This window comes from Haemorhous mexicanus, chromosome 29 (assembly GCF_027477595.1).
Source record: "Haemorhous mexicanus isolate bHaeMex1 chromosome 29, bHaeMex1.pri, whole genome shotgun sequence".
NCBI lineage: Eukaryota > Metazoa > Chordata > Aves > Passeriformes > Fringillidae > Haemorhous > Haemorhous mexicanus.
The window spans coordinates 269,364-296,912 of NC_082369.1; the positions used below are offsets into that span (position 1 = coordinate 269,364).

At 63.0% G+C, this 27,549-nt stretch overlaps 4 protein-coding genes across 5 annotated transcripts; 3 read left to right on the forward strand and 1 right to left on the reverse strand.

Moving 5' to 3' along the window:
* The first annotated feature begins 281 nt into the window (after positions 1-281).
* Positions 282-5,865, forward strand: CREB3L3 (cAMP responsive element binding protein 3 like 3). The gene is made up of 10 exons (XM_059869990.1): positions 282-1,587; positions 2,412-2,536; positions 2,646-2,901; positions 3,276-3,391; positions 3,637-3,768; positions 3,848-3,954; positions 4,074-4,142; positions 4,225-4,309; positions 4,927-5,023; positions 5,158-5,865. Exons 1-10 carry the CDS (start codon positions 1,347-1,349, stop codon positions 5,502-5,504), a joined length of 1,575 nt encoding a protein of 524 aa, XP_059725973.1. The 5' UTR covers positions 282-1,346; the 3' UTR covers positions 5,505-5,865.
* On the reverse strand, positions 5,815-11,232 carry SIRT6 (sirtuin 6). Of its 2 annotated transcripts, XM_059869992.1 has the most exons (9): positions 11,138-11,226; positions 9,898-10,025; positions 9,482-9,664; positions 8,198-8,257; positions 7,948-8,043; positions 7,637-7,717; positions 7,439-7,562; positions 7,253-7,340; positions 6,566-6,748 (listed from the first exon to the last, which is right to left on the reverse strand). In XM_059869992.1, the coding sequence occupies exons 1-9, from the start codon at positions 11,201-11,203 to the stop codon at positions 6,708-6,710; spliced, it is 867 nt and encodes a 288-aa protein (XP_059725975.1). In that variant the 5' UTR covers positions 11,204-11,226; the 3' UTR covers positions 6,566-6,707. The 2 variants fall into 2 exon arrangements, with proteins under 2 accessions (XP_059725974.1, XP_059725975.1); XM_059869991.1 differs by lacking the exon at positions 7,253-7,340 and having other exon boundaries at positions 5,815-6,748; positions 11,138-11,232.
* A 1,909-nt stretch (positions 11,233-13,141) lies between these two features.
* Positions 13,142-19,749, forward strand: ANKRD24 (ankyrin repeat domain 24). The gene is made up of 20 exons (XM_059869807.1): positions 13,142-13,278; positions 14,290-14,420; positions 14,498-14,586; positions 14,867-14,931; positions 15,254-15,311; positions 15,389-15,459; positions 15,819-15,925; positions 15,999-16,186; positions 16,399-16,427; positions 16,525-16,617; positions 16,803-16,907; positions 17,020-17,064; positions 17,184-17,282; positions 17,358-17,430; positions 17,526-17,647; positions 17,727-18,425; positions 18,483-18,869; positions 19,114-19,251; positions 19,325-19,390; positions 19,546-19,749. The coding sequence occupies exons 1-20, from the start codon at positions 13,207-13,209 to the stop codon at positions 19,621-19,623; spliced, it is 2,715 nt and encodes a 904-aa protein (XP_059725790.1). The 5' UTR covers positions 13,142-13,206; the 3' UTR covers positions 19,624-19,749.
* Positions 19,750-20,003: 254 nt separating this feature from the next.
* EBI3 (Epstein-Barr virus induced 3) lies at positions 20,004-22,807 on the forward strand. Its single transcript, XM_059870076.1, has 7 exons — positions 20,004-20,076; positions 20,634-20,764; positions 21,139-21,354; positions 21,447-21,564; positions 21,633-21,793; positions 22,287-22,450; positions 22,527-22,807. Exons 2-7 carry the CDS (start codon positions 20,665-20,667, stop codon positions 22,677-22,679), a joined length of 912 nt encoding a protein of 303 aa, XP_059726059.1. The 5' UTR covers positions 20,004-20,076; positions 20,634-20,664; the 3' UTR covers positions 22,680-22,807.
* Positions 22,808-27,549: the final 4,742 nt, after the last annotated feature.

Here is a 27,549-nt window from a genome sequence, read left to right on the forward strand (position 1 = left end):
GGGCGGGGCCCGGGCGGGGCCAGCGCGGGCCAATCGGGGGCGGGACCGATTCTGGGGGCGGGGTCAGGGCCGGTACCGGGGCGGGGGCCGGAACCGGGGCGGGGCCACGATCGGGCCTATGGAGGCGGGACCGGGAGCGCATTGGGCGGGACCGGGGACTCCGAGAGGTGGGGGCAGAGGGCCCGGGGGGCGGGGCCTCGTAGCGGCATAGGGGGCGGGGCGCGGGGAGGCGGGGCCTAATAGCGCCAGGAAGAGCGCGCGCGGGGGGGGAGGGTGAAGTCTCGCGAGATGTCGCTGAGGGGGGAAGACGTGGTGGCCGCTGTGGCGGAGGTTCCCCGCCTGAGGGGCACCGGGGGGCTCCGCCTGCGTGGACAGAGCGTTAATTAAATAAGCACTAATTAGTGACCCGGCAGCAGCCCCTCCAGCCCCTGCCTGCTCTGCCCATCCCGTTCCATGCCCGATCCCAGGCCCCGGGACTCCCGAGGCTCCTGAGGAGGGGCCCCGAGCAGCCCCGGGTGGCGGCACCGGGCCGGCGCCCTTTGCCCGGTCCCGGCGGGGCCATAAAGCAGGGAGCAGCCGCCGCCTGCCCGGGCAGAGGCCGTGGGGCGGCCGATAAGGGGCCGTGGCCTTGTCCCCGCGCCACGCCTGGGCCACACGGAGCCTTAGTCAGCTCTGTCCCCTCCCTGTGCCCGGGCCCCGCCGGGGTGGCATTCACTGAGGGCACGCAGGTGCTGGAGTTGGGCTGGTGCCCCTCATTGCAGGGGGGTGAGGGTTTGGCACAGTGCGTGAGCCCGAGACAGCCGTGAGGGACTCACGGAATCCCAGGATGGGCTGGGCTGGGTTTTAAACATCCCTTTCCAGCCCTGCCGTGGCAGGGACACCTCCCACTGTCCCAGGTGCTCCCAGCCTCAGTGTCCAGCCTGGCCTTGGGCACTGCCAGGGATCCAGGGGCAGCCACAGCTGCTCTGGGCACGCTGTGCCAGGGCCTCCCGCCCTGCCAGGGAACAATTCCTAATTCCCAATATCCCATCTAAATCTACCCCTTGTCAGCTTAAAGCCATTCCCTGTTGCTGTCCCTCCATCCCTTGTCAATGGTCTCTCTCCAGGGAGAAGCACCGGGCACCGAGGTGGTTTTGGATAAGCCATAAGTGGTAGAGCCCGAGCAAACGTCCCCGGATATTGCGCTCAGCAGGCACCGAATGTGATTAACGCCGAGACGTCTGAAAAAGGGAAACTGTCCCCAAAAGTGGGTGAAGGTTCATGGACAATTATAGCACCTGGACTTCGCCCGGCAGCCCCGGCCGCTCCTGCCCCGCTTGGCAGAGGAGCACAAAAACATTTGGCTAATGAGTTACGGGTCCAGCCCCGGGGTGGCCCTGCCATCTCACTCTGACGGCCCCAATCAGGGCTGGGACATTTTGCAATCTGGGATATTATTTCTGTGCAGTTGGAGTTTAAACTTTGCCATTCGGGTCAGGGAATCACAAAGGAGGAGGAAGAGGAGGAGGGTGAAGGCCGGGCTTGTTGTCCACTGCGCTCCCTGCGCTCAGAGAGGGTTGAGAGGACAATCTATGGCATCTCCCTCAGGTATGTCCTGGCTGCCACCGCTCAATGAGATCCCATGGGCCATCAGGATCCTCTGAGGATCGAGGGTGAAGGACAGGGTGCAATAAAGCCCCGTGTCCACCTTGGCCAGACAAATGTCAAGTAATGACAACTGTCCCCAGCTGGCTTGGAGGGCATTTGAGTCAGCTGGGTGGGTGGTGGGTTGGTTGGTCAATCAGGCAGAGAGTTGACTGGTCAGTCCATTGGTCAGTGGGCTGGTTTTGGGACAGTCCATCCATTGGTCATTTGGCCAACAGGTTGACCATTTGGTCTGTCTCTTGATCAGTTCATTGACTGACTGGTCAACCAGCTGGTCAGTGGGTCAGCTGGTCAGGTAGTTGGGATGTCAGTTGGCTGATTGGCCAGTTGGGCTAGTGGTCAGCTGGCCCAGTGGCCCTGAGTCCAGGGTCTCAAGCAGTGCCTGGGGTAGCAGTGAGGGACTGAGTCCCCTCCCTGGGGTGACCGGTGGCCGCAGTCCCCTCCCCTCCACTTGCCACCCAGAATGATTAACCAGCCCTTCTGGCAGCCACCTCCAGGAGGGAACCCCTTGGCTGGGCAGCTCTGGGTGGAAAACTGGAGGATTTGGGAACTTCAGCTGCTGGGAGGAGGGGGGAGCCCTGCCATGCCTGGAGCCCCCACATCCTGTCCCACACCTCTAGGGCTTTTCCAGGTGAATCCCAACATTCCCCTGCCCCCTCCCAGCTGCCCCATGACTCGGGGTGTCCCTGGGTCCCTGCAGCTCGTGTGGGGTGGCTCTGGGGGGTACCACGGGGCCTGGACTGGGCAATGACCCTGCCATCCCACAGCCATGGCCTCCAGCGCGGGCAGCCTCGAGAGCCTGGACCTGCTGGATCTCCTCTTTGACGTCCAGGACGGGATCCTGCGCGAGGTGGAGCTGGGGACGCCGCCGGGAGCCTGGCCCCAGGACAGGGTGAGCCCCGGGCCAGAGCCCGCCCCACCTCGGCCCTGCTGGGTGACAGCCCTGGCATGTCACACCCCGGGGGACGAGTGCTCCCAGTGACTGTGCCATGTCCCCACAGCGTGCCCCGGACAGCAACGACTTCCTGAGCTCCGTCCTGGGCTCCGGGGACTCGGTGTTGGACTCGCCCAGCTGGTCCCCGGCCACCAGTGACAGCGGGGTGTCCGAGGACCCCCCCTCTGACCAGCACGACAGCCCCCCCCGGAGCTGTGACGGGCGTCCCCGAGAGGTCCCGTACCCCTACACCGACCCCTGCCAGGCCCAGCCCCCCCCGGCGGGGTCTGGGGTCCTGCAGCCCGAGGTCTCCATCGACCTGGGTGAGCCCTGCTGGGAAAGGACCAGGCTGGGGACACTGGAGGGACTGGGGACACTGGGGAGCTGAGAGCGGTGGGGGAGGGAGGGACTGTGAGGAAATTAAGGGACCTGGGGGAAACTGGGAAGAACTGGGAGGTCTGGTGGGCTAGGGAGGAGATAGGGACAGTGTGGAGAGATTGGGAACTGGGGTGAACTGGGCAGACTGATGGTGGGGGGGACTAGGGCAGGACCAGAGGGACAGTTTGGGGGGACAGAGTCAGGGGCACTGGACTGGGCAGCCAGTCATACTGGTTCTGGGGTGATTGCTGGGGAGGGTCCTGCAGGGGGGACGGTGGGGACACAGCACTGTTGGCAGCCCTGCTCTGCCCTCACCCAGACATGTGGCACCCTGGATTCTTCCTGGAGGAGAGCCAGGACCTGCCTGTGGTCCCCCCACCTGCATCCTGTGCCCTCACCGTCAAGGACCTGCTGCTCTCAGGCAGCTCTGACAATGTGAGTCCCTGTCCCTGTGTCCCCAACAGTCCCTGTCCCCAGCCCTGTCCCTTCCTGGACCCTGATCATCCCCCATTCCCATCCCTATCCCTCCCCATCCCCACACTTGTTCCCTTCCCTTCCTGGTCCTTGTCTATGATCTCTGTCCCTTCCTGGCCCAAGGCACCTTCCCCATGGTGCCAGCCAGGGTCCCTGGGGCCAGGTGGGGGGTGTCACCAAGTTGTCACCATTCCATGTTCCCACAGCAGCCACAGGCTCCTGGCTCCCTGCTCCGGCCGAGCCAGGGCCACTTCCAGGAGCTGGTGCTGACGGAGGATGAGAAGAAGCTGCTGTTGAAGGAGGGGGTGACCCTGCCCACACAGCTGCCCCTCACCAAGGTGGGTGCCAGGACACCTGGGAGGGGTGTGGAGGGGGGGTCCCAGCCCTGGTGGCCCTGACCCCCCGTGTCTCCCCCAGTACGAGGAGCGGGTGCTGAAGAAGATCCGGAGGAAGATCCGGAACAAGCAGTCGGCGCAGGAGAGCCGCAAGAAGAAGAAGGAATACATCGATGGGCTGGAGAGCAGGTACAGAGCCCAGCCCCTCACCTGGGCACAGTGACACACCGACCCCCAGGGTGGCACCCTGGGCACTCTGCTCCCTGCCAGCCCTGGCCCCTGACCCCATGCTGCTCTCTCTGTCCCAGGATGTCGGCGTGCACGGCTCAGAACCAGGAGCTGCAGAGGAAAGTCCTGCACCTGGAGAAGCAGAACTCGTAGGTGTTCCCAGGGTGGGATGGGGACAAGGTGGGGTGGGAAATGTTGGCACGGAGGCTCATGGGCTCTCCCTGTTCCCAGATCCCTCCTGGAGCAGCTGAAGAAGCTCCAGGCCATGGTGGTTCAGTCGAGCAACAAGGCAGCACAGACAGGGACCTGCCTGGCGGTACGAGGGGCCTCCAAAGCCTGGGAGCCTGGAGATGGGCTGGGATGGATGGGTGGATGGATGGATAATGGATGGATGGATAATGGATGGATGGATGGATGGATGGATGGATGATGGATGGATGGGTGGATAATGGATGGATGGATGGATGGATGGATGGATGATGGATGGATGGATGGATGGATGGATGGATGGATGGATGGATGGATAATGGATGGATGGATGGATAATGGATGGATGGATGGATGATGGATGGATGATGGATGGATGATGGATGGATGGATGGATGGATGGATGGATGGATGGATGGATGGATGGATAATGGATGATGGATGGATGGATAATGGATGGATAATGGATGATGGATGGATGGATGGATGGATGGAGGGATGGATGGATGGATAATGGATGGATGGATGGATGGATGGATGGATGGATGGATGGATGGATGGATGGATGGATGGATAATGGATGGATGGATGGATGGATGATGGATGGATGGGTGGGTGGATGGATGTGCACTGGTAGGACATGAACCAGAAGGGAGGGATGGAGGAATAGATGCACTCCTGGGTCTGCCACCAGCTGTGACCCAGTGATGTCCCCTCTGTCCCCAGGTCCTGCTGCTCTCCTTCACCCTCATTGTCTTCCCCTCCATCAGCCCCTTCGCCCCCAGCAAGGCCGAGGCAAACGGCGACTTCAGGCCCGTGCGAGGTGAGAGCTGGGCTGGGCTGGGCTGGGCTGTGCTGGGGCTGAGCTGAGCTGTGCCAGGGCTGTGCTGAGCTGAGCCAGAGCTGTGACAGACCCTCAGGGCCCTGGCCCAGGCCCTGACCCTCCGTGGGGCTCAGTTTTCTCCAGGTCCCTGCACAACGCCGCCGCCTCCCGCGTGGTTCACACCCAGCCCCAGGCCGGGGATGAGAAGCCCCCGGAGCCGCTGTGGTCGGAGCCCCTGCACGAGACCCCCGAGACCCTGCACGAGGCTTTCCAGGGCACGTTCCCAGCACTCCCGGCCAAAGGGTCCCTCCAGAACGGCACACGGGCATCGGCCCCCGAGGGGCTGAGCCACGAGGACGGGGAGCACGCCGATGCTGTGCCAGGGGATGGCTCCGTGCCACACCCGGGGCTGGCATCCCTGGCGTGGTCCGAGCCCGGGCACGGCCGGCCCGCGGTGCTGGAGCCGGCGGAGGAGCTTTAGGCAGAGCAGGGAGCACGGGGGTGCCACGGGGTGACAGCACCTCGTCCCCTACAGGACACGCCCTCGGGGGGACCCCTCCGGGATCTGCCTCCGGATGCTGGACCTGCTTGGCTTTGCTTGGATTCTGTGAACTGGGAAGAGGAGACCGGTTCCCGCTGGCCTTACTGGGAGGAAAGGGGCTGCTCCTGTCCCCCTGGCACAGTGGGGGTTGTGGAAAGGACCTGAGGTCACTCAGGATGGGGCTGAGGAAGCAGGAGGGGCCCTGGCCTGGTTGGCTGCTGATTGTGCAACTGGTTGGTTTTGCTCTTGGTTTTTTTTTTTGGTTTAAGAATTTTATTTTCATCTCTAAATATATTTTGGAAAAAAATCCACCTGCTGTAGTTTAAGAGGGGGTGATCCACAAGGTTTCAAGGAGCCCTGGGCCAGGGGGACCTCAAACCCAGCTGCCATGAGGGGCCCAGAAGGGGGGGGACACATGGCCATGCCCAACCTGGAGCTGGGGCCAGGGCACCCTCCCACAGCTCCCAGCCCTGAGTCCAACTGGGATCCAGCCAGCACCAGTCCCTTTCCATGACCAGGTGACATGGAATTACAGAGTCATGGAATGGTTTGGGTTGGAAGGGACCTTAAAGCTCATCCAGTGCCACCCCTGCCATGGGCAGGGACACCTTCCACTGTCCCAAGGTGCTCCAAGTCCCATCCATCCTGGCCTTGGGCACTTCCAGGGATCCAGGGGCAGCCACAGCTTCTCTGGGAATTCCATTCTAGGGCCTCAGCACCCTCACAGAGAAGAATTTCTCTATGCAAGGCCCTCCTCAGGCCCGTGGGTGCAGCTGCTCCGCGAGCCACAATTCAAGTATGTTTAATACTGACATAAAAAAAGGGCCAATATTTAAGGGTATAAAAAAAAGTCGGTAGGAAAAGCAGCCCAGGTGAGACAGGGACAGTCCAGGTCAGGTGAGGAGAGGCTCCACCTTCATCTTCTTCACGGGCGTTGGCCCCGTGTCCGGGCTGGGACTCTCCTGCTTGAGCCCGTCCCGGCGCTCCGGCGGCGCCGCCGTGCCGTTGTGCTGGCCCAGGGGCTCCTCCTTCAGCCGCCCCTGCAGCTGCTCGCCCTTGGCCAGCTCGGCGCTCTCCACCACCACCGGCCCCGTCCACTCGGGCACCTCCAGCCCCAGGTGCTTCATCAGCTTGGTCATCACCTCATCGACGTAGCCGTGGATGCGCAGGTCGGCCTGGCGGTCCTGGACAGGGGGACGCGGCTCAGGGGACAAACGGCCCCTCCCAGGGACACGGCCATGTCCCCCGTGTGTCATTCCCAGAGGGGCATGAGCTGGCCCTGGGGCTCTGCTGGGGAGTGGGGCTGGAGCCACGCCTGGGGACGGGACACAGGGACAGAGCAGGCACAGAATGTGACAGGCACAAGGGCGCTCTGGTGACATCCCAGGAACCCCCAGGTCTGGGTATTAAAGACTTTGGACAATTGGGGCACCAACATCAGAGCAGGAACTGAGCATGTCCTCCACAGGCTCCGTGTGTGTGGCCCTTCCATTGGGCTGTAAACCCCAAGAGGAAGCAGCAGGCTCCAGTCTGAGCTTTTACTCTGCTCCTAAGACTTGCTTGGATAAGGTTGGGCAGGGCTTGGAGCAGCCTGGGATAGTGGAAGGTGTCCCTGCCCATGGGAGAGGGAACAGGATGAGCTTTAAGGTTCCTTCCAACCCAGCCCTTTCCATGATTCTAATATTTACCTGCCATCTCTACGTGTTTAGCAGGAGTTGCAAGTTTAAACCCTCCAACCCAGGACTCCCAGCCTGTTTGCCTGCTAAGAGAGGCCACCTGGGAGGGGACAACGTGCAGGGACAAACTTGGGATGGGCCTGGAACAGGGGACAGGAGGGGAAAGGAGCAGTGCAGCGCTGTAGGACGCTCACTCACGTGTTTGGTTGCTTGGAGGTTGACAATGACCAACTTCCCTCCTCTCTTCTTGGTGATCAACGGGAGGTTCCCGCTGGGTTTGATCTGCAGAGAAGTCCCCAGGGTGACGGAGAGATCAGCCTTCCTGCAGGGAGGAGAAATCCAGAATCAGGGCATGGAAACAGGGGACTGTTCCCCTCCTGAGCAGGGTGTCAGTACCTGCAGGCTTCATCTGCCAGAGTCAGGTCACGGTCGGGCAAGGAATCTTCCCAATCCAGAATAGTGTCTCGTAACTTCCCTCTGGAAAACACACACAGGGACCACGGTTTTCCCTGGAAAAGGTAGAACAGGCAGCAGAGCTGCCCTGGCAAAGGGGACAACGACCAGAGCCTGTCCCACCCTCCCTGTCCTCACACAGTGAAGGGATGGAGAGCATCCAGAGAGATGTTCCAGCGCCTTGGGCTGCCTCTCCCAAATCTGAGGGGCTGTTGGGTCATGCCCCCATCCCACAGGCCAGGAGGGATCCCTACCTGCAGGCCCGCAGCCCCCGGGCCTTGGTGACGCTGCAGAGGCGTCCTGTGGGCTTGAGCCCCATGCTGCCCACGACGGCGTCGCGCACGTACTGCCTGCGGGGACACGGAGCTGCTCACGAGGGGCTGGAGTGCCCAGCACAGCCTGGCATGGGAACCCCAGCCCAGCTTCCCCCTGGGATGGAGATCCCAGCCCAGCTTCCCCCTGGGATGGAGATCCCAGCCCAGCTTCCCCCCAGGGCTCACGTACTTCCCACATTTCACGCACTCTTCCACAAACATGTTCCCGTGGAGCTCGGCCAACTTGTCCCTGTGGGAGAAAGGCACAGGTGAGCTGGGGAAGGGTGGGGAGCCCTGGGGGAACCCCACCTCCTCCCCAGGAACCTCAAAGGCTTCTCTGCATTCCACCCTGCCAGGTGATGGGTCCATCCCCCAACGGGGACTTAGGAAGGGACAGCAGGTCCTGGCCTTTTCATTTTAATGTTTCCATCTGCAGCACTGATTGCAGCTCCTGATCCACCCAAATCTCTGCTCCTGGGAGCATCCAGATCTTTGCTTTTCCAGCACCCAACATTCCTGTCTGTCCCTGTGCTGTTCCAGCCCTCTGACACCTGTTTTTCCTAAAATTCCCCTCAGGCTCAGAGCAGAAGCCAGAGGAAAACACGGCCATGCTCTCCCTATTTTCCTCAGAGCCCCATGCTCACTGGGAACTTCCTCCAGGCTGCATGAGACAGGACTGACTTGATTTCCCCCAGTCTGGCCCCAGTTCAGCTTACTCAAGCACAGGCTTCATTTGGGAGGCAGAGCTGGGCTGAACTGAACAGGAGCCAGCGGCTGCGGGCTGTGGGAGCACCATGGAATTCTGTCATCATTCCCTGCTGCTTTTCCCATGGCTGTTTAGATTAAACACACAAACACGGGGCTGGGAGCAGGACCCAGGACTTGGGGCTTGTAAGGACAGGAGATGCCCTGGAGGCAGCTCTGGCTGAAGGTGTTTGTGAGGCACCTTCTCCAAGGACACATGAATGCTCCTCAGTCACATCCTGACTCACGGAATCACAGAATGGGTTGGGTTGGAAAGGGCCTTAAAAGATCAACCCCCTGCCATGGGCAGGGACATTTCCCACTGTCCCAGGCTGCTCCAAACCCCATCCAGCCTGGCCCTGACTGTTCCCAGGGATCACAGAATATCCTGAGCTGGAAGGGATCCACAGGGATCACTGAATTCAAACCCTGGCCCTGCACAGACACCTGCATGGCGGAATGAGATGGGCTTTAAGGTCCCTCCCAGCCCAAACCATTCTGGGATTCCATGATTCCATAATCTGTTCTTCCTGTGCACGAACAGCACCTGGAAGCATTTCTAGACAGCAACAACCAAGGCTGATTTCATTCCATGACCCTCTGCATCAGAACCAGAACCTCTCCCCTCTAAATTCCAGCAGGTTTATCCCCTTCCAGCTTCCCCTCCCTGTATCAGACAGGGCAGGGATTCCCTGGGAATGAAAGCCTCTGTGTGGGGCTGGGAAAGTACCGTGGGAATCCTGAGCGCACGTGCAGGCCGTCCACGTTCTGGCTGACCAGGAATTTCAGGATTCCCACTCTCTGCAGCCCCAGCAGCGCCATGTGAGTCTTGGAGGGCCTGGCATTCTCAAAGGTGGTGTCGAATTTTGGGGAGAGCCCTTTCTCTTCCATAGTCCAGACACCATTGGGGCCCCTGGGAAGAGCAGGAAGGGAGAGCTCAGGCTCCAGGTGCCCCATCCATGGGAGCAGAGCTCACGGATCAGCAGGATTCTGGGGGCTGATGCAAACAGCTGGGATGTGCAAGAGGGAAAATGGTGTTTGCAGCTGGATCCAGGATGGACAGCAGGGATGGGGCAGGCCTGGGTTAAATCAGAGCCTTCCACAAAGGAAGATGGACTCGGAGGAGGTGCCAGCCCTCAGACTTACCTGAAGTCAGGGATGCCCGAGGCCGTGCTGATCCCTGCCCCCGTGTGGAACACCACATGGGAGGAGCTGCGGATCAGCTCTGCCAGCTCCTGCACCTTCCGCTCCAGCTCCTCCGGAGGGTCGAAGATCTGCGGAAAGACAAAACCCAGCGTGGGATGGAGAGATGGGGGCGCGGATTATATGGGAATGAATCCTTCCCTGTGAGGGTGGGGAGGCCCTGGAATGGAATTCCCAGAGCAGCTGGGATGGACAGGGCTTGGAGCAGCCTGGAATAGTGGAAGGTGTCCCTGCCATGGCTGAAGGACTGAATGATCCTTCAGGTCCCCTCAACCCAAACCATTCTGGAATTCCGTGATTCTAGAGCCCCAGTAACTCACAATTCTTCCTTATCCATGAAGGATTTTGCGTTCCTTAACAACAGAAACATTTAATAGGAGAGACTCCACGTTGTCTGGAGCATCTCCGTGCAGGGACAGGGCTGGGAACACCCAACACCAACAGGGAGTTTGCTGCTCTGACAGGCAGCTGGCCCAGGCTGGGCTCCAGGAGCGACCCAGGGCCACCCCACGAGTGCTCAGCCCCAGCTGTCACCAGCAGTGCCACCAGCTCTGGGGACAAGGCAGGGCCGAGGGACAGTGAGGGACGTGGGAGCCATGGAGGTGGGGACACCAGACACTGGTTTGGGCACGAGATTTAATTCCTGAGATAATTCTGCAGCCCCATCTCCTGGGGACAGGGACGAGGAGTGTGTCCCTGTCCCCTCACCATCCCGTTGGCTCAGGACAGGCTCCTGAATGTCCCTGTGGCACCCCCCAAACCCCGTTTTAAGCTTCCCAAGAACTGCTGGGGCTCAGGGGGGACAGGGACGGAGCCATGGGGGGCATCTGGGGGGAGAAGGAGGGATCCGCCGGGGGGGCTCAGGGAGGCCATGGAAGGGGACATGGAGGGGCGACGAGGAGGGAGCTGGGGGCGGCCTGGGGGGGACATGAGGGGGACGAGGGAGCCATGGCGTGTCTGGGGGCAGACACCCACGGAGGGGGGACAGGGAGGGAGCCGCGGGATGTGCTGGGGACACACAAAGGGCTCGGTGCCTCCCCGGTGCGGGGCCGAGGCCGCGGTTGCCATGGGAACGCGCCGGGCCGCGCAGGGCCCGCGGGAGGCCCGGGCGGGCGGGGGGCGCCGCGGGCGGGCGGAGGCTCCCCCGGGCGGGCGGGGGTTCACCCGGCGGTGCCGCGCTCACCTCGGGGAGGCCGCACTTGCCCTTGTCCGAGTACGGGGACAGCCCGGCCGCGTAATTCACCGCCATCGGCGCGGCCGCGGCGCGGCCGGAAGAGCCGGGCGGGGCCGGGGCCGCGGGACACGCCCCGGGGCCGCCGCCGCCATCTTGGAGCCGGGCAAGGCGGGGCTGCCCTCAGCTCGTCCCGACAGCGCCCGGCAGAGCCCCGGCGCTGCCCTGAGCCTGAGAGTGCCCCGACACTGCCCCGACAGGGCCCGGACACTGCCCCGGCGCTGCCCTGAGCCTGAGAGTGCCCCGACACTGCCCCGACACTGCCCCACCTGCACTGAACCCCACGCCCGGGGGGCAAATAGGGATGGGCAGAGGTGCCACCAAGGACAAGGGTGCCAGGGATGGGCAAGGAGTGCTGGCAACACCAGGGGGTGCCAAGGAAGGAAGGAGGGGCAGGGGGTGCCGGGAAGGACAGGGGTGCCAGGGCAGAGCGGTGGCTACCAGGGAAGGACAGGGCATGCTGACAAAGGCAGGGGTGCCAGGGAAGGACAGGGGTGCCAGGGAGGGACAGGGGTGCCAGGGAAGAGCTGGGGATGCTGACAAGAACAGGAGATGCTGGCAAAGCCAGGGGCTGCCAGGGCGCGGCAGCGGATGTCAGCTCAGGACAAGAGGTGCCACCAAGGGCGGGGGGTGTTTGGGATGGGCAAGGGGTGCCAACCATCAGGGTCCAGCCCTCCCCAGGCACCCCCAGCACCCCCGGGCCGTGTCCCCTGTCCCCAAACACAGCCCGGCCCGGCCCCCCCGGCTGCCCGGGGCTGTAACCGCAGCCGCGGCCGTAACACAATCCCCGGCTCCGGTTCCGGCTGCGGGCGCTGCGCTGGGAACGCCAGGACGGGCTGGGAGCGGCGGGATCGGGGGCGCTGGGCTGTCCCCAGGCAGGGACAGACCCTCTGGAGCGTGGCATCCCCCCCGAGCAGGTGCCGCAGGGCTGAGGCTGAGCCACCATGAAGAGCCTGAAGGCCAAATTCAAGAAGGCAGATGTGAGTGCCATCCCTGGGGACATGGGGACACAGTGACCTGCCCCGGCATGTCCGTGGGGACACGGGGATCTGCTCTGGGATGTTCACTGGGACATGAGGACCTGGGGATTTTCCCCAGGATGCCCCCAGTGTCACAGGGACACGGGGTGGTCACTCACAACAGGGACAGCAGCCCCATGGAGATTGGCACTGCCACCCTGGCTGGTGGGATCGAGCCCCCAGTGCACCCCGAGCCATTGCTGGGAGTGGGGCAGAGCAAAGGACAGGGAAGCAGGTGCCAGGTCCCCTCCCCGTCCCCTTCCTGGGGACAAGTGCCGCTTTGCCAGCTGCCACAGCCCGTGGAACCAGCCTGTCGATGCTCCTCAATTATTCAGCAGCAGTCTGGCACGGGGCCGCAGAGGGCACAGGGGGACAGCGCTGTCCCCAGTGCACTGGGAGGGACACGGCTGGGGACATGGGGACACAGCTTGAAGCTCCTCACCTGGAGTCTGGGGGACCATCCTGCTCGGGCTGCTCCGTGCCTCAGTTTCCCCACATTGCCCTGGGAACGTCCCTGAGAGGCTCCCGAGGTCCAGCTGCCACCGGGACTGCCCGGACAGCGCCTGGGGACCCTCTGTATTTTGGGGTTCCTCTCTGAGGGGTGTTGGGGTGGGCCGTGCAGGAAGGGGGAATCTACCCCTCCCTTGGCCCCAGGGGAGGGGGGGGGTCCCGGCTCCCCCTCCTCGGGGGCCAGGAGGATGCTGAGCCCTGGTTTGGGGGTGCTTTTGAGCACGAGGTGGGACAGCTGCCCCCTCGTAACTCTCCCGCTTTAACTGGGACCAGTCTGGATGCCGAGCCCTGCCTGGGAGCTGCTCCCCGCTCCGTGGCGGGATGCAGGGATGCAGGGATGCGCTGAGGAGGGAGGGAAGGAGGGAGGGCCGGGGGTGGAGGAGGCGGGTCCGGCTCCCACTGCCGCAGCCCCGGCCCCCGCCCGGGCGGCGATGCTGGAGCGCTCCGGGCTCGGGGGTGCCCGTGCTGGCCGGGGCGGGGGGCGGGGGGCGCATGGCGTCCTCCCGCCGCCTCCTGCTCAGCACCATGAAGCAGATCTGCCTTTGTGCCGCCGCCTCCTTCGCGGTACGTCCCGGTCCCCTCCCGGCTCCCCTCCGGTCGCGTCCTGCGGGCTGAGCCGCGTTCCCCCCGCCCCACCTGCACCCCCCATCCCCATCCCCATCCCGGGGCTCCCCCGGGTCCTCCCCATCCCGCTTTGTCCTTGCCTGACCAGGGAGTGGGGGGAGCGGGCACCACCCTCCCAGTTTGCCCATTAACCCTGGGACACTGGTTTGTTCCCTGTTCCTGGTCCCGCTGGGCTGGAGGGGCTCGGGGGGCACCCGGCGGGCACAGGCGGGTTTGGGACAGGTGCCAGCGGCTCCCGAAAGGTGACATCCATTTCCTGCCGCCGCGAGCGCAGCCAGCGCCGCTTTGTCGTCACGGGCTGCGGGGTGAACCCAGGACTTGCAGTCCCTGTCCTGCTCCTGTTCCGCTGCGGGTCGCTCCTTCGGGACAGGAATGTGCGGGAGCACCGGGAGAGCAAATCCCAACCAGCCGCGGTCCTGTTTCGGGGGGCACAGCGCTGTGCCCCGTTATCCCGGGAGGCTGGAGCATCCCCGGGGATCTGCTCTCGCCGCCAGCTGGGCTCGCCCTGGTTTGATCCCTCCCTCCTCCGGGAGCAAAGCAGGGTTGGGAAGGGGATCAGGGGAGAATGGGCAGGGTTGGGGCTCCCATGGGTGCTGGCTGGGTTTAGTTGTGGGATTTCAGGGTGGCAGGGGCAAACCCCGGGGCAGTTGGGCTCACTCCCAAATCCCAGCCTGGCACAGCTAAACTGGGCTGTGTCTGTAAATCCCCTGCTCTGTGATCTGCAGAGTGGGGGGGGGCTGGAGGGGATTTTCATCCCAATCCCTGAACTCTCCATACCCGGGGGTGAGCTCCCAGGAGAGGGGCACAGACACAGCCACCCCCAGGGACAGGGCTGGATGGAGCACAGCAGGGCTGGGGACAAGGACAGCCAGCCCAGCCCAGCCCTGCCCGCCCTGGGGACAGCACTGTCACGCCTGACACTGTCACAGCCTCCTCTGGGCTCTGTTGCAGAGCCAGGACTGGACCAAGAACGACGAGAAGCTGCTGCAGGCCGTGGACTACAACGATGCCGGGCGGGTCACGTCGCTCCTGCTCCGCAAGGGCCTGGTGCCCACCAAGCTGGACTCGGAGGGCAAATCCGCGTGAGTGCCAGGCCCTGCCCTGGGGACACGGCTGGGGCCAGGGGACACGAGTCCCATAGCCCCTGGTCTCGCTGCAGGTTCCACCTGGCTGCCATGCGGGGCAACGTGGACTGCCTGGAAGCAATGCTGGCCCACGGCGTGGATGCCATGACCAAGGACAGCTCGGGTGAGGACATGGCCACCACATGCCCCTGCCTCATGCCATGGGTCACACAGGGCCACTGGTCATCCCCAGGTGTTGAGGCTGAGGGGACAGAGGTGGTGGCCACAACTGGGGGGCTGAAATTGTCCCAGTTTCCTAAAGGAGCTCAAGAAGAGCCTGATACACTCCTGGGGTTGTCCCCCTGTTCCAGCAGATCCTGCTTTGTTCCTGTCTCTCTGTCCCCAAGCTGTCCCCTCTGGCACAGCCCTGCTGGCCGTGCTCTGACCTGTTTGTCCCTTCCCAGGTTACACTGCCCTGCACTTGGCCTCCAAGCACGGGCACCCTCAGTGTGTCAGCAAACTGCTGCAGGTACAGGGAGAGGGAGGAGGGACAGAGGGAGGGAGGGAGGTGCTGTGCCAGCGGAGTGTCCTCCCTGTCCTTGAACCCCCTTCCCTCACCAGTGCCTTGGCACGGTGGTTCCCAGCTCTGTGTGCTGCTGCCTGGCACAGCCACAGGGGTCTCTCCCCTGTCCTTCACCACAGCGTGGAGCCAGAGGGGGTTTGTCTGTCTGTCCCACTTCTTCACCACACCACAGAGTCTGTCAGTCCCCTGTCCTTCACCGTGACACAGAGCCATTCGAGCAGTCTGTCCCTCTGTCCCCCTCCTCCCGTGACCCAGGCTCTCCCCCCAGGCCTCCTGCCCCGTGGACGTGGCTGATGGCAGTGGCCGGACAGCGCTGCACCTGGCGGGTGAGTGGGGACAGTGCCAGCCCTGTCCTGCTCTTGTCCCCGCGGGGGCAGTGCTCAGCCTCTGTCCTTGCCTGCAGCTGCCAGCGGCTGCATCTCCTGCTCCGAGATCCTCTGTGACTTCAAGGCTCCCTTGAACAGCAAGGACAAGGTGAGGTCCCTCTGCTCCTGGTCCTGCTGTGCCAGGCTGGGGCTGTCCCGAAATGCAGCACAGCTTGGGGTGGGACATGGAAATTGGGGTGGGATGTGGAAATTGGGGTGGGACGTGGAAATTGGGGTGGGAGGTGGAAATTGGGGTGGGACATGGAAATTGGGGTGGGAGGTGGAAATTGGGGTGGGATGTGGAAATTGGGGTGGGATGTGGAAATTGGGGTGGGATGTGGAAATTGGGGTGGGAGGTGGAAATTGGGGTGGGGCATGGAAATTGGGGTGATATCGTGGGAGGATCTGAGGCTGCCCTGTGGGAGGATCTGAGCCTCCTCTGCTCACCCTCCTGCCTGCCGTGCCTAGGACGGCTCCACGCCGCTGATCCTGGCTGCCAAGATGAGCCACTCGGAGCTGTGCCGGTACCTGCTGCACCGCGGGGCCGCCGTCAACTGCCGGGACCTGCAGGGCAGGTGGGGCTGCGGCGCCGGGGGCCGGGAGCGGCCGCGGGGACTGTCCCCTCACCCGCGCTCTCCCCGTGCCCAGGACAGCCCTGATGCTGGCCTGCGAGAGCGGCAGCGTGGACACCGTGGAGGTGCTGGTCAGCGCCGGTGCCCGCGTGGGCGTGGTGGACGCCACCGGCCACGATGCTGCTCACTACGGGCTGGCCACGGGCAATGCCCTCATCCAGCACCTGCTGCAGGAGGCGGCCCAGCGCCGCTCCTGGGCCAGCGGTGAGGCTGCCGGGGCACCCCGGGCTCCCTGTCACCATCACGGGGGGTGTCATCGGCTGGACAGGGCTGGCAGAGGCTGTGGGGATGTGTCCCCTTTTCCTGGGTGTTTGGGGCTGCCTTTGCTTGTGCAGTCCCCAGCTGAGGTGCCTCTGCTCTGAGCTCTGAGCCCCTAAATCTCCCCAATTTCTCTTCCCTCTCGCTCTGCCCCACAGAAGAGGAGTCAACTGAGCAGGCATCACAGGTGAGGGGCTGGTGCCTGTCCCTGGAAGGTCCCCTGGCTCAGAAAGGAGGGAGGGCACTGTGGGTGTGACGTCCCCTCTGCCCTGGGGTGTCCGCAGACGTCTTCGCCCAGCCAGTCATCTGTCAGGGAGAAGAGCAGCACCCCGAGGAAGAGGAAGGCCCCTCTGCCTCCCCTGGGCACGCCCAGCCAGGTGAGAAATGGGTCCCCAGGTCCTCACGTGGCCTGGCAGGTGCAGAGCAGCCCAAAACACCTCGGTGAGGGGTCCCCTCATCAGGGGGTTGGTGCCAAAAGCCCTCTCGGGCACACAGTGGGATTTTTGGGGTCTCCTGTGCCTCAGTGAAAGCTGGGCTCAATGCTTTCTGTGATTCCCTGCAGGAGGACCGGGATGCCTACGAGGAGATCGTGCGGCTGCGGCAGGAGAGGGCCCAGTTCCTGCAGAAGATCCGGGGCTTGGAGCAGCAGGAGAAGCAGAGACGGGAGGTACCGGCTGCAGAGTCCTGGGGACATGCCACCGTGTCCCCGGGGAGCAGAGGGGACAGGGGAGATGGGGACAGCACTCACCCCTCCCTGTTCTCTCCCTGGGTCCTGCCAGCGGGCAGAGCTGGATGAGGCCTCCCTGCGCTCCATGGAGAAACAGGTGAGGCCAGGGAAGAGCCTGGAGGTGACCTCAGCTCTCCAAGGGGTCCTGGTGCTGGGAATGCCACCAGGACTCTGCCAGGAGCCAAAGGGACCCTATTTCCATGTCCTGCCCTGCAGATCCAGGAGCTGCAGGAGCGGCTGGTGGCACGGGACGGGGAGAAGGAGAAGCTGGGCAAGGAGGTGGAGGCTCTGCGGAGCCGCCTATCCTCGATGGAGGTGGGTGTGGGCAGGACACAGCTGGCAGTGCCCAGGGCTGGGGACAGGGGTGTCACCTCCACCCTGCTCCCCCAGAATGAGAAGGAGAACACGAGCTATGACATTGAGACGCTGCAGGACGAGGAGGGAGACCCGCTTGAGTTCCCAGGTAGGTCTTGCCAGCCTCCCAGTGACACCTTGGGGAGGTGGCACTGGGCAGTGGGGGCACAGGTGGGCATAGCCCCAGGTCCCTGTGCCCTGCAGGAGCGGAGATGCTGCTCTCCAAGAAGACACTGAGCCCCTCAGCTGAGGAACTGCTGGCCACGCTCCAAGGGCAGGTGCAGTCCCTGACCGTGCAGAACAAGGAGCTGAGGGAGAAAATCCAGGCACGTCCCCCTCTGTCTGTCTGTCTGTCCCTCTGTTTCTTGTCCCCTGGCCCACGGTGGCCTCACGGTCTCTCGGCAGGTGCTGGAGAACTACGAGCGGGACGAGAGCAGCCCCCCTGCCCCGGGGGACGTGGTGCCCGCCAGTCTGTACCAGGCTCTGCAGAGGCAGCTGGAGCAACTGCGGGCGCAGGGCAGGGAGGCCACGGCGCGGGCCGGAGGGGACGGGCAGCGCGCGGCCTCGGAGCCCGGCCCGGAGGGAACCGCGGGGCCGCGTCCCGCCGAGGAGCCGGCCTGGGCCTGGGGCGAGTGCAAGGCGGCGCTGGGCGAGCTGGGGGTGCAGACATCCTCCTCCTCCTCACCCTCCGGCGAGCGGGAGCCGGGCGCGGAGTTGGCGGAGGCGCGGGCGGCCCTGAAGCGGGCACAGACCGAGCTGGAGGAGCGGGAGCGGCGGCTGAAGGAGCTGCAGGCCCGGCTGGAGGCTGCGGAGGCCGCGGCCTCGGCGGGAGCCTCTGCGGAGGAGGCGTCGCGGGAGAAGGAAGCGCTGCTGGAGCGCTGCGGGCGCGCCGAGGCCGAGGCGGAGGCGCTGCGGCGGGAGCTGGAGGCGAGGCCGCGGGACGCGCCGAGAGCTCCGGAGCCGGCGCGGCAGCAGGCGCAGGCCGAGGCGCAGCTGGCAGAGCTCCGGGCCGCGCTGGCGCGCAGGGAGGCCGAGCTGGGCGCGCTGAGGGATCGGCTGCGGCAGCACGAGGAGGAGGCCCCGGCGTGGCCGCAGCGGGCGCGGGCCGAGGGCTGGGTGCCCCGGGAAGAGCACGCCCGTGGCACTGCGGCGCTGCAGGAGCAGGCGCGGGCCCTGCGGGAGCGCCTGGCGCAGCTGGAGGCCACGGCCGACGCCAAGGCCCGCGAGGCCGCCCAGCTGCAGGCGGAGCTGGCGGCGGCCGTGCCGCGGGCACAGCACGAGGCGGCCGAGGCCGGGCTGCGGGCGGAGGCGGCGGCGCTGGCGCAGCGGCTGCGGGAGCTGGAGCGGCGGCACGAGAAGACGTGCGAGGAGGTGTTCCGCGTGCAGCGGCAGGCGCTGTTCATGAAGAGCGAGCGGCAGGCGGCCGAGGACAGGCTGGGCGCCGCGCAGAAGCAGCTGGAGCAGGCCCAGGATGAGGCGCGGCGGCTGCGGGAGCTCCACGGCCACGCCGAGGACGCGGCACGGCTGGTCAGGGACAGGGACAGGAAGGTAGGGGACGGGAAATCATGAGGGGCTGCTCGGATGAGAATGGTGGCCTTGCACACTTGGAGTCACTGAAGGTGACTGGGTTGGAAGGGACCTTAAAGCTCATCCCATTCCACCCCCTGCCATGAGCAAGGACATGCCACTACCCCAGAGTGCTCCAAGTCCTGTCCAGCCTGGCCTCTGACGCTGCCAAGGATGGGGCAGCCACAGCTTCTCTGGGTAACCTGTAACCCCTGTGCCCCTGCAGATCACGGAGCTCTCCAAAGAGGTTTTCAGGCTGAAGGAAGCCCTGAACGCCCTCCCTGAGTCGGGGGGGCCCCCCCAATCCCCGCCCAACACGGCCGCGCTCCAGGCGCGGATCCGGGTGCTGGAGGAGAAGCTGGAGGTGGGTCACCTGGGGGGTTCAGGGCTCCCCCGAGCCCCCAGCCCTGTGGCCAAACCCCCTCCCTGTGCTGCAGGAGACAGAGACGAGGCACAGCAAGGTGGTGACACTCTACCGGAGCCACCTGCTCTATGCTGTGCAGGTGAGCTGGGGACAGGGCTGGGGACACTGGGGTGGGGGCTGGGCCATCCACAGGAGGCAACAGAGGGGCTGAGCCAGGTGCCAGCCCAGGGACATGCACGGAGCCTCCCTGATGTCCCCACTCCAATGTGCCCACCAATGTCCCCTCCACCCCAGGGCCACATGGACGAGGACGTGCAGAGACTCCTGTGCCAGATCCTGAGGATGCAGCGGCTTCAGGAGCAGGGCAGATGAGCCCCTGCCAGCACAGGTGGCACAGGGACGGGGGGACAGGTCTGTCACAGCACCCTGTGTGTCCCTTTGCTTGTCTGGGCACCCAGCCCACCCCCAGCACAGCAGCAATAAAGTTATTTATAGTCACACAAATGGGGTGGCTCCTCTCTGGGGGCACCAGGGTGGGCACAGGGGGCTGTGGGCACCTGGGGACAGCAGGGGATTGGTGCCAGCATCTCCAGCCCTGCCATCCCTTGAGGGGAACGGTGACCGTGAAGGCAGGGAGTGGTGGCAGGGGAGAGGTGGGAACCCTCTTGGCCAGGGCTGGATCCCTCTCCTAGGGGTGCGGGGCGTGGGTGGCAGCAGGCTGGGAAGCAGCTCCGTCCCCACGGGAACGGCACTTCCTGCGAGGAAATGGGCTGGGAAGCGCCGGGATCCGGCGGGGACACTGCGGTCCCAGCTGGCCCTGCTGCGGTGAGCGTTTGGGGCACTGGGGTCCCCACGGGCAGAGCAGGGGGTGTTGGAGGTCTGGGGTGACCCCACAGCGCCAGGTTTGGGGCACTCCCAAATCCAGGGAAAGCGGAGCGTGTCCCCTCTGGGGGTGAGCCAGCCCATGGCTGTGGCGGGAGGTGACAAGGGCAGGACCTGTCCCTGTAGTGCTGGGCTTGGGGAAAGCAGGGAGCTCAGCTCGCCCCCCAGGCCGGGCTGTGGGGGTCTCTGTGAGGGACAGTCCTGCCCTGGGTGGAGGTGGGGACAAACCCCTGATTCCAGGTGTGGGACTGCAGGCGTGGCTGCACATCCCCCTGGGGACCCGTAGGAATAGCGGGAATTTTCACCCCTTCTCTTTCCTGGCTGTAGGGTCTGACCCCTTTGGAATCCATCCCTCTGCAGGGTGTGTGGCAGGGCTGGGGGGGAAACTGAGGCACAGCAGTGTGGGGTGGCTCCAGAGTGATGTCCCTGGCCCCATGGGGACATGTGGTGTCTGAGCTGTCCCCAGTGCTAGGGTTTGACCGTCCTGCCTGTCCCCACAGGTGCCTGGGCAGCCCCGCTGAGTCTCCTGGCATGAGGTGGCTTTGGGTCGTGGCTTTGGTGGCACCTGCCTGCACTGTCCCCTACAACGGCACGGCAGGGAGCACTGGGGATGGGGACAACGGGGACAGAGGTAGGGGGGACTGGGGGGACTAGGATGGAGGCTGGGGGGATCTGGGGATCCAGCAGGACTGGGCAGACTGGGAGCACTGGGGTTGGAGATGGAGGGAGCAGGGATGGAGGGGATTTGGGACAGTGAGGGGACAGGGGACAATGACAAGGTCTCTAGGGAGAGAAGTGTGGGGACACTGGAGGGACTGGGGACATTGGGGTACAGAAGATGGGCATGGAGGGATTGATGATGTCTGGAGATCTGGGGACATGGGGGGACCAGGGGCAGAGGTGGGGGTCTGGGGACACTGGGAATGGCACTGCGGGGCCCAGGAAGGCCAAGACCCTTCCTGATGCAGTGTCCCTGCCCCTGCCGTGTCCCCATGTGTCCCCCAGGCCCCTGCACCCCTCAGCACGGCTCCCTGGGCACTGAGGTGCTGCTGCTGTGCCCGGGGGGTGCGGCCGAGTGGCGCCGGGGGGACACTGTCCTGGGCACGTCCCCAGCCCCCGGGCTGGCCCTGCCCAACGCCAGCCTGGCCCACGAGGGCCACTACAGCTGCCACCACCCTGTCACCGGCGAGACCTGGGCCACCATCTGCCTGCGGCTGGGCTGTGAGTGCCCCCCCAGCCCTGCTGTGACCCCGCCGCTGGCCGGGGGTCCCTGGGGGTGCTGGCAGTGGGGTGACCCCTGTCCCCTGTCCCAGACCCACCCCCGCCACCGGCCATCGAGTGCTGGGCCACCAGCTACCCCCAGGCTGTGAACTGCTCCTGGGGGCTGAGCCCCGACCCCCTGCTGGACACCGACTTCGTGGCCACCTACAGGTGAGTGGGGGTCCCCAAAGCCTCTCCCCGTGTCACCCAGCCCTTGGCAGCTGTCCCTGTGTCCCCAGGCACGGCACAGACACAGGTGAGTGCACCCTCACGGGCCCGCGGAGCTGCTCCTTCGGGGACCTGCAGGTGTTTTCCCTCACTCCCTACGAGCTCAACGTGACAGCCCGGAACCCCCTGGGAGCCGCCTCCGGAGCGCTGCCCTTCCTCCTGGAGAACATCAGTGAGTGCTGCGGGATGGGGGACACTCCTGTCTCACCCTTTGGGGCTCTCCCCTGCTTGGGATGGGGGATCATCAGTGCCACGGTTTGCAGGGGCTCAGACTGTCCCTGCACAGCTCACAGGGGGACATGAGGGTCCTGTCCCCAACAATCCCATGCTGGATCCTGCAGCCATGACGTCCCCCCTTGTCTAAAAATGAAGGAAAGTGACTATTTCCACACAGTGGTGGGACAAGAGGGTTGGTTTTAATCTAAAGGAGGATTTAGATGGGATATTGGAAAAAATTCTTGGCTGTGAGGGTGGTAAGGCCCTGGAATGGAATTGCCAGAGAAGCTGTGGCTGGCCCTGGATCCCTGGGACTGTTCGAGGCCAGGCTGGATGGGGGCTTGGAGCAACCTGGGATAGTGGAAGGTGTCCCTGGTGGGATGAGATGATCCTCAATGTCCCTTCCCACCCAAACCATCCTGGAATTCTCTCATTCCTTGTCTCCCCAGTAAAGCCAGACCCCCCCGAGGCCCTGCGGGTCTCCCCCATCCCTGGGGAGCCCCAGAAGCTGCTGCTGGAGTGGAGCCCTCCATCATCCTGGCCATTCCCAGAGTATTTCCCTCTCCACTACCGCATCCGCTACTCCCGGGACAACGACTCCGTCCCCACCACGGTACTGCCACCCTCCTGGGTAAACTGAGGCACAGCTGGGCCTGTGCCCAGCATGTCCCTGACCCCGCTGTCCCCAGGTGGGGCCGTATGAGCTGACATCCCACACCCTGACGGACCTGGAGCCCGGCAGCCTCCACCACATCCAGGTGGCCGCCAAGGACATCACGGATTCCGGGGAATTCAGCGCCTGGAGCCCGCCGGCCTCGGGGACACCCTGGGTGGGGCTGTGACAGCCAGGCAGGGCCACTGTCCCTATCCCACGCCTGCTCCCGTCCCTTGTCCCATGCCAGCAGCGCAGAGCCACCAGTGCTGTAAGGAATGGGCAATAAAAGGGCTTGAGACCCCGTCTGTGTTCTAACTGGGGTGTTTGTGATGGCTGAGCTGCCCCTGGGTCGGTCCTTCACTGCCCTCAGGGCCAAGCCCTTTGCTGTTCCAGAACAATCCCTTTGTTTTGCAGCGTTTGACCCTTTTTTGCCCTTGGGGTCGGCCTCTTTCCTGCCCCAGGACCGTCCCTTCGCCCTGCGCCCCACCCCGGCCCTCAGCGCCCACCGGGGCGGAGCTGTCACGCACACGGCGGGCTTGAGGGGTGGGCGGCCATGTCGGACGTGGGCTGGGGGGGGCAGCGCAGAGCGCAGTGATTAACGAGGGGTGCCTGCTCCCTGCGCGGCGTTCCCCGCACTGAGGCGGCCGCGGACCGGAGCCCCGGGGCTCAAAAGCCTCACACCGGACCCCCGGAGTCTTCCAGACCTCACGCCGGAGCCCCGTGGCCGTTACAGACCCCCCCCCACGCCGTGCCCCCTGTTGGTCCCGCCCGTCGCTGCCTTCCCGCGCTCCACCCGGGGAGGGGGACGCCGTGCGCATGCGCAACGGGGCTCGCGGGCTGTGGCGCCCCCTCCTGGTCGCGGCGCGTCCCGCCGCTCGCAGCCCCTGCGCGCGGGGCCGGGAGACCCCGGGGGTCAGTGCCTGAGGGCTGGGCCGATGGCGGGAAGCGGGGGCAGACGTGGAGGGGTTTGGGTGGGAAAGGGACCCTAAGGATCGTCCTGGACCACCCCTGCCGTGGGCACGGACACCTTCCACTGTGCAGAGACACACTTCCCAGGCTGCTCGAAGCCCAGTCCAGCCTGGCCTTGGATGCTGCCAGGGATCCAGGGCCAGCCACAGCTTCTCGGGGCACCCTGTGCCAGGGCCTGCCCACCCTCACAGGGAGGAATTCCTTCCCAGTATCGCACCTCTGGGATTTGATGGGGACCTAGGCAGAGATCCGCCACCTTCCAGAAAACACCGAGCCCTTTGCCAAGTTTTGCCAGGCTTTGTGCCCTCCAGATTTTCCTCCCTGAGCTCTCCTGGGCTCTGGAAGCACTTTGTGTCCTCACAGGTGGTTTTGGAAAAAGGGCTGGTTCGTCCCATCCTGTGAAGTTCCACCTCACTCCAGCTGATGGCACAATTGGGAGCGTGTGGAGCCGAGGTTTTTCCCAGGAAGACAGACAGCCTGTTGGACGAGATCCCAGTTTTCCATCTCGGGTATCCGAGACGGAGCAGCCTCACACCCGGCCAGTGCTCCTCGTTCCCACCAGGAATGAGAGCAGGGAAGAGCCTGGTTCTTATAAAATGAGAAAATAAATACGAGTCACCGGGTCAGGGATGGGGCTGGAGTTATCTGCGGGATGAGCAGCTGGCACTTGGAGGCTCCAAAGGATTTCCAGCCCCAGGAATCGGCTCCCACCAGCAGGAGTTAATGGGATGTCAGTCCACGGGAGAGCTTCCTTCCATGGGACATGTGGGATGGAGGCAATGATCCCTGCAGGCTTCCAGCTCCTCCTGTGTCTGCCTTACAGCTGTGTAACCTTCCAAACACACAGCAAAGGGAAAATCCCTGGGAAAGTGGCGGCTGCCTTCGGCCTCACGCTGGCACTCGGCTCTGCTGTGTCCATTCCGTGGTCCCAAACCAGCTGGCCGGCACACCTGGGCTGTCCTGGGGTGATCCTGTAACCCAAACAGCCTCGGGGGTGTCTGGAGTGAAATGGGGGGTCTGGGATCGGCCCTTTGGAGCAGCTGCTGGCTCGGGAATGCAGCTTTACAAGGCAAAAATGGATTTACATCAGGGGACAAATTTCCCCTCCTGGTTGTCTCGGTAGTTTGTGGATTTTGCTGTGTAAGCAAGAAAAAACAATAAATTATACTGCTTATTTCAGGGAGGCAGAATTGCTTAACACTTAAAACCAGGACCAATTATTTTTTCTTCCTGGCTCCATCTCATCACATCTGACCTTAGGAAGGACGTCAGCTCTCCTGCAAAATTCCCATTTTTTGGGGTGACAATAATCACTAAACCCTCCCAGGGAGTGGAACTGGCTGATATTAAAAAAGGTGTTTAAGCTTTTTGTTGGTTCAGATTTTCCTAAAGCCGCTGCTGCAACACCAGGTTTGCACTGTAAAATCAGTTTAAAGCAGCAGAAATTCCTCATTCTTTCTAAAACATGATGGCAGATTCCTCAGAGCTCTTCCAGGCTGATTCCTGTGTCATTTGTGTTTGTTTTGTCCTTTTGATTTTGGGTTCTGATTCCAAAATGGCCTTGGCAGGACAGGTTTAGTTGGTGCCTGGCAGCTCTCAGATCTCACAGATGTTTCTCCATCGTTTATGTTCAGACTCTGGGGCTGTCGTGGCAACCAAAAGACACCACTTTTGATTAATTTATTTCCTTTTTAATTTGTATCTCCAGGACAAGATGGGAGCTCTCTGGGAACTTGGGAACAGAGACAACTACACCCCAAATCCCCTCAGCCAAGGAAAGCCTGGAGCAGTGTCATGAGATCCTTTTCCAGCCGGTATCCCTGATCCCTGGGCAGGCTGGGAAGGGAATCTCTGACAGCACAGGAGCTTTTTTTACTCCTGTAATGTGACTTCCCTGGGTTTCCTGTGCCAGCAGCGCAGGGGTGTGTAAGTCAAGCCATGATTTGGGAAGAAAGGAGCCTGCACACCCTGACTTTCATGGGTGGAGAGCTTGGCAATCCTCGCTTAGACCCTTTCCAGCCCAGGGCTTTGGCCTCCTTGCTGGGGAGCTGTCCCTGAAACCTTCTCTGTGTCTTCTTGCACCTTCCCAGGGCTCCTGGGTTTAGTCTGGGGCTTGTTCTACCTCAGCACTGGTGAATTCACAATTACGGAGCTCCCGAGTGGCCCCTCCGTGCCAGGCAAAGGGGCTCTGCTGCTTCCTGTCACTGCCCCTTCTCTCCTTGCCTTTTACAGCCCCTCCAAGTGCAGTAAAACTGCTGATTCCATTTAAGGGATAATGCTGGGCACTAACAAGCTCACCTCCCTTTTAAAAGCCAGGGCTGGTCTCAGGAGATCTAATTTGGGAGCACGTGGAAGGCCAGGGTGTCCTCCAGGGCTCTGGGCTGGGAGCTGCTCCGTGAGGAGCTCCAGCCTGCTTGGCTGCCAGAGCCTGGAGTATTTTTATCCATATCCAAGCTGCCAGAGGCTCCCGGCCCCACCTGAGCGTAGTGCAAGACAGACTCACCTCTGCAGCAGGCCTTGGTTCTCCCAGGGACTGGCAGCAAGATTCCGTGGCAATTCCCATTTGTCCTTTGCCGTGGGCTTGAGCTCCCACCTGCTTTCCCAGAGGCTTTGGGAGAGGATGGCAGAGCTCTCCAGAGCTCATCCCATGATGTCAAACTGGCCCAGCAGAGACAAGGATGAATTCAGGAGAGCAGAGCAGAAAGATTCTGTTGAAATACAAAGGGAAAAGGCCAATGTGTGTTTGGATGTGGGGAGGTGTTTCTCTGACACAGAGAAATCAGTATTGGAGAGGGACTTTGGACAAGGGCCTGGAGTGCCAGGACACAGGGAATGGCTTCACATTGCCAGAGGGCAGGGATGGATGGGATATTGGGATGGAATTCCTCTCTTGGAGGGTGGGCAGGCCCTGGTGCAGGGTGCCCAGAGAAGCTGTGGCTGCCCCTGGATCCGTGGAAGTGTCCCAGGCCAGGCTGGACGAGGCTTGAAGTCACCTGGGATTGGGGAAGGTGTCCCTGTCCATGGCAGGGGTGGCACTGGATGGGATTTAAGGTCCCTTCCAATCCAAACCATCCGGGGATTCTTGGTTCTATAAACCTGTGTTCCTAACAAGGACAGAACCCCCCAAAGTCAGAACCCCCCAGGATGGTGACATCCAGCCCCAGGAATGCCATGGTGATGGGAGTGACAGGAAATGAATGGGGTCCTGGGTGTCCAGAGACGAGCAGGAGACATGAAAGCAGCCAGCTTCACCCTGGTCAATATGGTCTGCTTTAAACTCTGTTTTTACTTCAGATTTGGGCTGCCAATAACTCCTTCAAACAATGATCTAATGCCTGTGTGAATGTTTGTAAAACCTCACTGCTCTGGCAGGTTGAGCTCTTGCCAAGAAGCAATCACATGTAATTAGGGAGAAGGAGTTGGAATCTCCTGGCCTTGCAGTGCAGCACATTTTCCAGTTGTGTTTGTCCCATTTGGGCCATCTCATTCCTGGGGTGTGCTCTGAGCTGGGCTTTGTGGGACACACTCCTGTCCCCAAGGGAATCCTGGTGGGAAGCCCTGCCAGAAACCTGCTGGAAAACATGAGGCACCTGTGCTGGGCAGGGTGGCAGGGTGACAAGGACAGAACCTGGCACGGCCAGAGCCACAAATGGGATTCTGGGTGCTCAATTCTCTCCACTTTTCCTGCTCTGCAGGAGATTCCTGAGGAGGCTTTTCAAGCATGTTGGGTCTTGAATGGGAACTGGGAGCTCGGAGAAGCTCCGAGCTTTTGAGGGGCACCTGGAAAAACCCTTCCCTGGAGAAGAGGGACAGCCCCAGTCTGCTGTGGGACTGGAGAAGTTCAGCTGCTCAAAGAGCCCTGGAATAGTTGGGATTGGCAGGAATCTTTAAAGGACTTCAGTGCAGCCCCTGTTAAATGGTTGCTGCTCACACAATGAGAAGGTTCCAGTGGGAAGTTAGAGCCTGTCCAGGACAGTGGATCCCAGGAAAAGGAATGAGGCATCCTTTGCCCACACAGAGTCTAAACCTCAGTCCCCATTCTCTCACCTGGCACCTGAGGCCCCAAAGGACATTTCCAAGGAAGTTGG